The sequence below is a fragment of the Sebastes fasciatus genome, chromosome 12 (genome assembly GCF_043250625.1).
Source record: "Sebastes fasciatus isolate fSebFas1 chromosome 12, fSebFas1.pri, whole genome shotgun sequence".
NCBI lineage: Eukaryota > Metazoa > Chordata > Actinopteri > Perciformes > Sebastidae > Sebastes > Sebastes fasciatus.
In genome coordinates, this window is record NC_133806.1 from 31,993,646 (window position 1) to 32,005,995 (window position 12,350).

The 12,350-nt window shown below is 40.2% G+C and overlaps 1 protein-coding gene across 2 annotated transcripts in view; it reads left to right on the forward strand.

Moving 5' to 3' along the window:
- LOC141779740 (myelin basic protein-like) overlaps nt 1-12,350 on the forward strand; it is a 55,891-nt gene that overhangs the window by 23,073 nt on the left and 20,468 nt on the right. For both annotated transcript variants that reach the window (XM_074654736.1, XM_074654735.1), the window contains exon 3: nt 7,726-7,816. In XM_074654736.1, coding sequence (XP_074510837.1) covers nt 7,726-7,816 — 91 coding nt within the window. The remainder of the gene's footprint in view (nt 1-7,725; nt 7,817-12,350) is intronic.

The window sequence follows — 12,350 nt, forward strand, 5'->3', positions numbered from 1 at the left end:
AACCGTCGGTTGGTGGAAGAGTTCCTCAAGTTAAGATGACAGTTACACTTCCTCTTATTGATCCTGCTTTTACTGTCGGTATTTGTGTTATATTGGGGAAAAATGTGAGCCATAAATCTGCCAATTCATCATTCTTTATTTGGGAAATATTATTGTGTGATAGTGTTTTGCCTTTATCTGAGTTATCACATATTACACGATATTTGCTTCACAGAAGGAATATTGTATTTCAGTGTTCTTCTTTTCTATGAAAAAGTCTACTGAATACCCTGAATGCCGTGTTTTGCTTTTCTCTCAATGACCCTCCACTTGCAAAGTGAGCTTCAGAAAGGCTTTAACTAAAGCACTGAATGTTATCTTAGTGCTCTACGGCAGTTTGGCCCCTTGTTAGGTAAATTGAATTACTTCCTTACAGCTCTGAATAACAGACGAATGTCCAAGATATTTGATTGTCCTCTTGACTTTATAGATTAACATTATTATTTTATAAAACTGGCCTTTTGAAGGTAGAGACACAGTGTGTCTGGTGTGTTTTATATCAAAAGGAGATGATCCCATCCATCTCTGAATTGTAGACAGGATGAAACGCTGATGACGGGAAGAGAGTTCCTTTGAAAGTCTCAAATCAGCCGAGCCCTACAAGGTGTTCGAATGGCTGCACTCTTCATCCTCTCTCTCTCTCTCTACTCAAACATACGGAGTACTTATAGGCACATTGGTCCCCGTCCAGTACCTGAGTACTGGATGGGGATCAGAGGCCTGAGTGGAGCTGAGGCTGAGTGTTCCAGTCTGAGATACCCATCAAACAAGCAAATATGCTCACAGACATTAGCCTTAAAGGACCAGTGTGGGACATTTAGGGGGGGTCTATTGGCAGAAATGGAATATAATACGAATAAGTATGTTTTCTTTTGTGTGTGTGTAATCACCTGAAAATATGAATTGTTGTGTTTTCGTTACCTTAGAATGAGCCATTGATATCTATATATATATATATATATATATATATATATATATGGAGCTGGTCCTCTTCACAGAGCTGGCTGCCTTGTTTCTACACCAGAATGGACAAACCAAACACTGGTGCTGCAGTCGAATAATCCTTTTTCTCTCAGGAAGGTTCCTGACGGAGTGAAATGACCCGGAAGTATCTCAGTAGCAGCCATGATGAGAGCTGTTTGAATTCTCCAAATGCTGAGGAAAGGAGCTTCAATGCTTCCTTTACTATCTCCTTTAGCAGAGGATACACTTACCAAAGGAAAGGAGATAATAACATCCCACAATTCCTTGCGGCCGCAGCATTTAAAGCGACACACCATTCGGCCGTTCCTGATAACAAACGACATGCTTTTCTTGTATATTATTTTCATACGCTCATATACTAATTGGGATTCATGTTTAATATGAGTGGACAGTGACAACCATTTCATTTCACTTTGTTTTTAATTAATTATTTATTTCAAACATGTAACAAATACCTATATGGTCCTACCCCTTCTCCATAACTCGAACAATTAACCCAATATTGGGGGAGCAGCGCCTTTTGTAGTCCGTCTTCAGAACATTGTAGTTTCACCACAGCAGACCCGCGTCACTAACATCCGCCGCCGTCGCATCATAATTACGGAGCCTATTGAAAGTGCAGTCGGATTCTCTGAACACCACGGCCGTCTTTTCCTAAGTCCCCTTCTCATCTTTCCTTGACCTCATGACGTTTTCCATCGAGGTCAAGGAAAAGACGTTAGGACGTGATTTTTTTTTTTTACTTTTCGACCGCAGCCTGGGTCTAGATAAAGCTATTTGTGTTTTCCCTTTTTGCTTCGGCCGCCGTAGTTCTCCTACAGGCTCGGCTCACGGGAGAAGTTTCAATTGGTTGCAATCTGCAACCTCACCACTAGATGCCGCCTACACACTGCACCTTTAATATATTAATATATTTAAGCAGTACAAACAAGACACTCTTCACAGCATATATACAATGATAAAGGTGGCAGATGGCCCACTTGAAATTGTTCATAATTTTTTAAACAAAGGGTCCTTGATTCCAGAAAGAGGTCGACAGAAAGCAGGTTTCTCACTGTCGCTGGCAGATTTTATCAGCTGTAGCTAGCTAATTAAGCTAATGTTAGCTCAGTGAGTTTGTTGAAAACACTGCATGCGGCAGCTGACTTTTTAATGTTTCCTCTTGTGTTTTTTGGTTTTGGAAAGGCTATACCATCCTCCAAACTCTTTACATGCAGAGCATCGCTCTTATTGCAGCTCAAAACACATTGTTTTCAACACATGGAGATGTCCAGATGTTGACAGGCCTGCTGTGCCTTCTCACGGTAGCTAAGATATGATCGGGCAGTCGCTGTTAAAGGGAGGTGTTAAGTCGAATTTGAGTGAGATTTATTTGCAGTTATATCAGTCACATCAGTACATTTGAAGTTTTCGCAGAGACAACATGTAGAGGAATGGCATCTTAAGATATTTAGACTTCGTTGCTCAACAGGTGTAAGAGCTCCATCATCACCTGCTTGTTGGCATCTGCAGGGTGGAACCTGGAAATAGCAAGCAAAAAGGCCAACAGGTGAAGGCAGAGAATAACAGGAGGCTCCCAGGAAAACATGAATAATTGGCAAGTGGGATCCAAATTGAGCTGTTTCTCTTGAACTTGCTCCACATCTCCATGCTCCAGGGTCAGGTGATGCTTCACCGTCTCCACCGAGGATGCTCTGCTTAACAAGACCTATATTTAATAAGCCACCGGTGGTGTGTAGGTGTGAAGTCAGTCTGACAGCTGCTGCCCAAGGACGGCATTAATCTGCTGCTCTGGTCCACTTAGCAAAAATTGCCCACATATTTTTTTTCCTCTTCCATTTTCTCCCAACACCCCATGGACTGCATACACTATGTTCACCCATTCACTCTGTATCTTTTATATCTCTATTATTGTTTTTATAATTTTTGTATACCTTTACCTCTCCTGTGTTTCACTCTATTTGCTGATGTTGCTGCTTTGGCACCTGAATTTCCCTCCGGGGATTAATAAAGGTTCATTTTATCTTATCTTATCTTATCTTATCTTATACATTTGTCCAAATTGTTATTTAGGGCTCCTTTTTTGTGATGGCGCAGAACGCATTGTCGCACCGCACAACCAGTGTTTTTTAAGGGCACTGAGGTTATTTACTCGACTACACCAGTTTGGTATCTCGGCCTTGCGCCCCAGAAGGAGCAGCAGATTCGCTGGTTAATTTGTGTGCTCATGTGGACATCACACGTGTTGTTAAATAATTATTCTGCGGTTCCTACTGCAGTGGTAATCAACAGGCGATTTGGAGATGGTCGCATTGAAGATGGTTCACACTGTTCCATTAGATCGTAGATCAATTAAAACTGTCCGCTAATGACTCCATCAGGACTGTCCGTTCCCGTCAGTCATCCTCCCGGTGACTCTCCATTCAAAACACCAGATGTTTGTGGCAGTGATTAGCAATGTGATGTGATATCAGATTGTTCGGGTTCAATTTTATAGTGGTGCTCACTAAAAGTGCGCTTGGCACGCTCCTGATGCACTGAGCAGGGCGTACTTGTCTGCAATCTGCTCCGCGCTGCCGGGTTCATGAAAATAGAGCTCTCAGTCTCAGTGTTAGAGGCAATGCTTAAAATAAGCAAATTACTGTTCATATTTAATCAGTTTCACTTCTCTCCAGATACAAATTGTTTTTCTTTTTATTTCAAACAGCCCCCTAATACCTGTTACTTGCAGATTCAGTCCTATTAGTTGCCTCAGCCTCCAGCGATATCAATTCGACAAACATCCGATCGCCCGTGGCTCAGCTCCTTGAATGTGAACGTTGTTTGCATTGCTAATTTTCCCCCACTTCGAAAAAAGTGAAAGGCTGAACAGAGATATAAGACAGCTGTGTCTAAACGTGTGGGTGTGTGCATGGACAAAATCCAACAAAAGTTGAATACTGAGTGCTTTAATGATGGAAAAAAAATGTTGTGCCGGACAGACTGTAGGAATGCAGTGTTAATGTATGCTTTATCAATGCAATTTGTCTCATTTCTCTGTCTGTTTGGTTCTTTAAAATAATTGGTTGAGGGTCTTTGTACAGTACTAACCCTGTACGCCTGTTTCTCCATCATTCTCATTATCTCAGATGCCACAGATCAGGGCCTGTATTTACCTGCTAAAAGTGACAATTTGGACTTAGATAAGGTATAAAGATAGGTATACAGATAAAGATAAATGCACTTTTACTCCAACTTCAATCAAATTTCAGAAGAGAGATGAACACACCTTGTGAGACCTTCTGTTTCGGAGGTGTTTATGAAGAATAAGAAGAAGCAGAAACAATACGTAGAATCTAGAGGAGGTAGTTTGATTTGAACATTTGATAGGAATAATGCAGTCAAAACATGCCTGTTTGGAACGGGCCGAATGCTCGACCTGTGTTGTTGCTGCTACTTGCAGTTTTCTCGAGAACCGCTCATACAAAAAACGTCACACTCGACGCTGCACCTCCTTACAGAAGGTCCTGAGCAATACACATGCCATGACATAGTATAGTATATGAAAAACATTGTATTATGTTACTATTTTAACTCATTATGATACGATACAACTTTATTGTCAGTTTGCACGGAAATTCATTTTGCATCCATAGGCAGCTCAATTTGAGAAAAATTACACATACAATAGACATACTGTTACCATAAACAAACAGACAAGTAAGACACATCAGTTGTACATAGAAGACAAAAACCAAAACACATCACAATTAACCATACATAACACATTAAAAAATGACCGTCTGTCCTCTGGATTTACATCTCCTTAGCAGCACATTAATTATTATTTAGCAACTTTAGCAATAAAGCATTCTTCAGCCTGAGGCCCGAAATAACTTATAAAAGGCCCCTCAACTGTGTACTACTTACTGTGTACTAATTCAGAGGAAAACATTGTACTAGTACTACATTTACCTGACAAAGAAATAGTACTGGTTAAGTTAAGTTGCAGATTACGTGTCACGTCACCAAATTGCACCAAATTCAACAAAGCACTCCCTTTGGTCCCCAGCAATACACCCACCACATGTGGAATAGATCGGATGAATAGTTCTCGAGATATGTGAAGGACATAACCACCCAAAACTGTTGGGTGTAAAAAGTGTGTATTTAATAAACTTTAATAATGAACTATATTTGTATAGCACTTTTCCAAACATAGTTACAAAGTGCTTTACATACAGTAAGTTAACATCAAGATAAAAACAATACAGAATAAAAACATAGGCCAAAATAACATGTTGAACATAAGACTTAATAAAACAGTTTGTACAAAAAAGTCAGCAATAATGAAATTAAAACAAGGGATTACTATAAAAAGGTCTCCCTGTAAAGGGAGGTTTTGAGGCATGATTTAAAAGAAGAAACAGAGTTTACTAGCCTGAGTTTTGTCAGTCATAGCAAGAATAAATAGGTTGTCAGGGTCTTTAAGAAACCTCTGGAGGTCTCTTAAATTTTAGAGCATTTTTAAGTCAAAACAAATTCAATGAATACGTTTAGGAGTAGAACTAACAGTAATGGCATGAGGCCAGTATTAATTGTTATCACCTGCAGGACTCTTGGATTCATCATCGCGCTCTTTGACGATATGAATTTGTCTGTATGTAATTAAATCTGAATCCAGTATGGAGCCTGTTAATCGAATCTGAATCTCATCGGGTCAAAGCAAATTTACATAATTTGTTTACACAATTGAACGGACAAATAAAATTTCAAAGCGCGGCACTTTGCTGACCTTTTTTTCTTGATTTGCATCAGTAAGTGCTTGCTCACCGCACTTGTCCACGCTCACAGGACTGTGTCACAGTTGCACTTCTCTGTACGCTCTCGTAACGGTGAGCGGTGTGCCCACAGATTTTGAACGCCTGTATTGATTCCCTACGTTGGCAAACCCACTCGGAAGTGGAAGCCGGAGATGTGAGAGTACATTGGGAGGAGGAGGGAATCGGTAAGAGGATTTATAAAAATGTGAGGATTAGCAAATGCAAATATTTCGCTTGGAACCACAAAATAGAAACAAGTACTTGTTATGAATAGCTATAGAAAGAAATGAACATTCATTTTCGAGCCAGTTTACAGGGGAGATTAATTGGTCTCACCCAGTGACTCAGACGAGCCAGTACAGGTGGGTAGAACAAATCTTTAACTTATGACTTCATGTATTCAAACAGCCTGAATCAGACCAGAGCCGACAGAGAGATACAGCTGAATCAATACTTCTATACGTCTGGAAAGCCTGATAACACAGGCACATGTTGTTTCCATTTCCAAAGATGAAATGGTGTCATTTAATCTTCATGTTTTCCTCAATGTAAGCTTCCCCCTTGGTGACAGCAGCAAAGAGTTGAGATGACCTGCTGCAGACGCAGCTCTGCGTTGGCAAAGATCTACCACATCCATGTAGAAAGCGATGCTTTTTATTAGACGATGACCTGCTGGAAATGATTATTGGTTGTTTTTGTGTTGGCAACTAATGAGATTTCTAACAGATGTGATCACAATGCAAAACATTTTAATTAAATCACAGAATTTCTATCAATCGTTTTTTTTTGTAGGAGAGATTCACAGTCTCGGCTGACACGAGGGACGAGTTAGTCACAGTACCAACAACCGCTATCATCCTTTTTATTGTTGACTATGACAATAAAGGTATTTTAATTGTTAGAGAGAGAGAGACGTGGAGTTTTCTTGGTATCTTTTTGTCTATATGTATCCTTATCTAAAGAGTTTCTCAAACCATCCTCACATTGCTATTAACCTCACATTGCTATTAACCTCAAGGACTCAAGATGGCAAAATAAAGTATGGATTTAATTGTTGATTATTGATTTGTTTTTAATCACTTGTTACCTCATTTTGACACAGTGCTACCCTTAGACATACAAAACGTGTACATTTCTGGTAAAAACATGAAATATCTCACAAAAGCACATTTTTATTTAGAAACAACACTGAAATAATGTTACACACAACACACATTATCTGCACTTGCACACATTTCCCTTCACTCCCAGCAGATATTAGTGTTAAGGATGTCTTAAAGATATAAAATAGAAAGTTAGAATTTTAAAATATTATGTTTAATCAAAATCTTAATACCGTAGTATGGCAATCTCCACCCCCATTTTATTTCATTAAAGAAATTTGATTTCAAAATTCTCTTATTCTCTCGTAATTCTTTTCCAGTGACACTTTTATTTTATGTGACTTCATTTCATAATATCACTTTTCATTGCAGTCTCATCTTTAAATATTGAATGCTGAAAATGACATACAATTTACAAATGAACAAGTGTATATCATTATGAACGTTTAAAAACAAATGTTCTTGTCTAACCCACTTGTTTTGCAGAATGAATCCTGCCTAAAATCGAGATGAATACGACTGATGAAACATAGAATTGGCATCAAAATGGGCAAATCTCAATATGTATGCGATTCAAAAAGTGTAGCACCTTCTTTAGAATGTTAAATGACTGAGTCTGAGTATAATTCTGCAGTAATTATTTCGCCCAAAAGCCTTAATAGGTGTAACTATCCCCGTTGTTCTGTTTCTCTCGTGCTCTCTCTCTGTCTGTCTGTTGGTCTCTGTCTTTGCTCTGTTGCCATGGCACCTCAGCGCCTCACCTCTTCAATCTGTTTTTGTCTTTCTTCCTATTAAAGGCTCCATCACCTGAACCCGAAGCAGAGCAGACAACAGCAGCAGCAGCAGTAGCAGCAGCAGTGGAACCTGAATCACACGATGAAGTCTTTGGTAAGAGGTCAAACCACATCTTGAACTTTAATTTACATGCATATTGACATTACTCTGAACTCCCAGTGTTGGTCAGGCTTTCCTATTGAAGTCATGTACATGTTTTTATCCTTTTGACTGTTTAAATTAGTGAATAAAAGAGTTTTAGTAGTATTTAGCATAATTAGGGAAATCCCCCGTTATTGAGCGGACTAATGAATGAATGACACCCTCAGAAACTCTAACTCCATCAATAGAATCTCTTCTGCTGCAAATGTAGACTCAATGCAGAGAAGCATTGGTGCGCGGTAAATATAAGTAATGCAATCACACAAATGTGAGGATCAGCACCTCTAAATCTGAGGCCATGGTTCACAGCAGGAAACCGATGGATTGCCTACTCCGGGTAGGGAATGAGTCCTTACCCCAAGTGAAGGAGTTCAAGTACCTCGGGGTCTTGTTCGCGAGTGAGGGGACTATGGAACGTGAGATTGGCCGGAGAATCGGAGCAGCGGGGGGGCGGTATTGCATAACGCACCGAAAAGGGAGATGAGCCGGAAGGCAAAGCTTTCGAACTACCGGTCAATCGTCGTTCCTACTCTCACCTATGGTCATGAGGGCTGTGTCAGGACCCAAAGAACTAGATCGCGGGTACAAACGGCCGAAATGGGTTTCCTCAGGACGGTGGCTGGCGTCTCCCTTAGAGATAGGGTGAGAAGCTCAGTCATCCGTGAGGGACCCGCTGCTCCTTTGCGTTGAAAGGAGCCAGTTGAGGTGGTTCGGGCATCTAGTAAGGATGTAAGTCAAGGCACGACCAGCTGGGAGGAGGCCACGGGGAAGACCCAGGACTAGGTGGAGAGATTATATCTCCACACTGGCCTGGGAACGCCTCGGGATCCCCCAGTCAGAGCTGGTTCATGTGGCCCGGAAGGGAAGTTTGGGGTCCCCTGATGGAGCTGTTGCCCCCGCGACCTGACCCCGGATAAGAGGTTGAAGATGAGTGAGTGATCACACAAATGTATGATTGTTTAAAAAGCTACTTTTTGAACTGGATATATCATAACTAATCAGTTGAGGGCGTTTTTCTGTCCAAAACAAATTATCATCGAATGAAATATAGATTTTGAGGTAGTTTCTGAGGCCTTAGTCATGACGCACAGTGGGAAGCACTGAAGTGTGTTAATCAAGAAATCAGCAGAACCTGGAATGAGCCGTAATTCCACATCGACCCGGTAGCTCCTTTAACTCAGCTGTCTTAACTCAATCTGGGGGGTTTTTCCGCAATAATGAAAGGCACCTGCTTCACAACCATAGACTGTATATAAGAAGTGGACATATGGCGCCTTCAAATGGGTTGGTATTTACCATGCTCACGAGAAGAGTTGTATTCACGACCTCGTAAGTGGAAGGTTTCTGAAAGCTCAGAGTTCACGAGTTGTGAAGTGTTTGTTGACGTTGTCAGAAATGGTGGAGGCCATGGAAGTTCATTTTTCGTCGCATAATAAGTTAATATATTGTAATTTTAGCCGTATATTATTTTTCTTCGTAATTTTATAATATGTCTGAGGAAAATATTGATATTCCCAACGGCCTCATCTTTCTTCTCTGTCATTATGCCTTTGCATTTCCTGCATTATGTTACCCACTTGCTAGCTTGCTAAATTGTTAGTCTCTGTGGCTTCTAGACGCCGACAGTAACATTAATATTGCCGTCGCTTAGCAGCGGTGTTCTCACGACTTAACCACTTCAACGCCAAGCATATCGTGTACACGACTTCCCATGTTGTCAACACGAGCTCACGAGTTTAATTTGAAGGAACCAGTCCACAAACCAATGGGTGACGTCATGACTACTGTCATTTTGAAGCCTTGGGTTTGTCATTTTGTCCGCCACCAACTTGGTTTTTGGCTGTTGCCATCTTGTTTTTTTGCAACCAGAAGTGACATATAGAGGGTGGAGCTAAGTACGACCGAACGCTGAATAAGACATTTTTAGGCTACCAAAATGTTACAATTAATTTTCATATCTGAAAACACACTGTGAAAGTTGTAAGACAAAAACACAGATTACTCCCAGACCGGACAACGCCGTGGTAGCAACCTGTCAATCAGAAGGTAGCCCCGCCCTAAAGCATCCCCTGCTTTATGGTCTATTTGACTCTAAATGGGACCATAATTTACTAAATGAACATCATGCTGTATTGAAGAAGACTTGAAACTAGCGATTGAGACCATAAACTCATGTTCACAATGTTTACTGAGGTAATAAATCAAGTGAGAAGTAGGCTCATTTTCTCATAGACTTCTATACAATCAGACTTCTTTTAGCAACCAGAGGAGTCGCCCCCTGCTGGCTGTTATAAAGAATGCAGGTTTAAGACACTTCACTTCTCAGACCTGGAGGTTCACAACACTGGCTCAGAAGCTGTTAATCCTGCAGCATGACATTTGTTTGAAGTGAGCAGCAGTCTGCCTGGTGAAAAGTTAGCAGCTTACCATGATGAATGAAACTTAGTGGTTTGTGGAAGCCAACCGTTCCTCACAATAAGAAAACCTCAGAAGTCAGTGTTCCAGGCACCCCAAAGTTTTCTTTCTCCCAGTCGTGCGCTTAGAGAAGTTTTCCCTTGTCACATTCAGTGTGACGTGTGCGGGGGGGTTAAAAGGAGCCTTTGTAATACTGCAGCTCAGCAGAGGAGGGCAGAGTTTGTTGGCACTAAATTGATTGATTTCAACGCTTGATGCTTTTACAAATTACGACAAAGAGGATTATCCTGAGGCCAGAAGAAAACTGCAACTGCTAGTGGAAATTTACAGATTTTTTTCTTTTATCAACAGCTGTGATTTAATTCTAATCAAAGGCAAATCAGATTGGATTTTCTGCTGTAATTTATGCATGGTGCATGCATAATAGATCAAGCTATATAAAATAATACAACAGAAAAGCTCAATCAAGAGTTAGCATAAATTACAAATTTGTGAGATCTCCAATGTCTTTTTTTTTTTTTATGCCACTTTGAATGAAACCATCAGCGTCTCTTGAGGGGTCCCGTTGGCTCTCGTCAACTTTGATAGTAGGAGCTGAGTGAAGATGCAACCTCCCAGAGTGAAGCAAATTATTTTTTTCCTCACATACAATGTGGCTGCGGATCCAAACATCACTGACTTGCAGAGTGTTGGTTTCTCGTATAGCTGCCTGATGGGATTTGGTGGTATGCCAAACATGTATAATAGAGAAAGTAATATGGAGAGGGCAAGTTGGTTCATTCTGCAAGGGAATAAAACCCTCAAGACATTGACCACATTTTGTGTAGGAAGAGCAGCGAACGTTGAAGAGATGGGGAAGGGAAGACAAGCGCAGCCTGTTCTCTCCCTTCTGTGTCAGTCTCGATTGTTTATCAGGGTGAGCTGAGGTGAAATGCAAGAGAGGGGAAGGATCCGGCCACGTGTACTGACTGAAGTAGTTACAGTACAAGAGATAATAGGAAGCTTGTAACTGCTCCTTTGGGTGTGTGCTTGTTAAAGGTTTGGATATCCAATATTATTTACTGTTATACAGTAACTTTCAATAGATATTTTAAGAGTTCAAAACATTACGATTCCCTTCTTCCTGACCTTTCTTCTTCACGGGGCAGAATCGCCTCTGAACCATCACAGGCAGATCAAATGTAATTGAAACCCCAGAGATGATAATAATACTAGATGGATTCATAGTCTACTACTAGGGCTAAATGATAACTCAAATTATTAGCAATGTCTTCACAAGCTTAAAGGTGAAAGAATCATTCAGCAACTCTTGATTTTGATGGCAATAATGATAAATGTCACCAGCAAATTTACTCTGGTAGCTAATTAACATGTTTTATGTAATATGGATGAGTTGGCCAAACCACAAAATGTCTGACGAATAAGCTCTCAGCATGCCAGTATCTGTACTTTTTAACCCGTCCAAAGATTGTTTAGTGGACAGATTTTTTGAGGTGAGTCTTTTATTTCCAGATAGATATTCTAGCTGATCGCATCACAATCTTTCAGACGGGTAGCTACAGCAGCTAGCTTAGTGAGTGAAGCCGACACTGGCAGATAATCATAATATATATCATAATATAGTTTTAAGTGTATTAAAGCTCGATTATTCAGGAACTCCAGGTTTCAGAGCTGTGAAGCAGCTAGCTAGTTCTGTCTTTAAACTAAATGTTAGCTCCAGCAGCTATAGTGAAGAGCTGTCAGCAGTGTGTTTGATGGATGGAAAATAATTGTTAATGTCACATGTAACCTTAAGGTAACAGTCCTACTACCAGAGGGCTTGGTCATTTCTCCATAGAAAAACAAGCCATGTTTAATTAGTTAAAGTGAAGAAGAAAAGGACCCCGGGTCCTATTTAGGACTTAATGGTGGACATGGTAATTTATTCTTTTAAATTGATTTTTTAAAACACTGGGTAAAACAATTTTTCAATTATGCTTGATTTAATAATTCATTTAGTTTGACATTTAAAATTAATCAGTTATATAATTAAAAAACACATAGATCTGTGTCCTATTTTGAATTATTCATT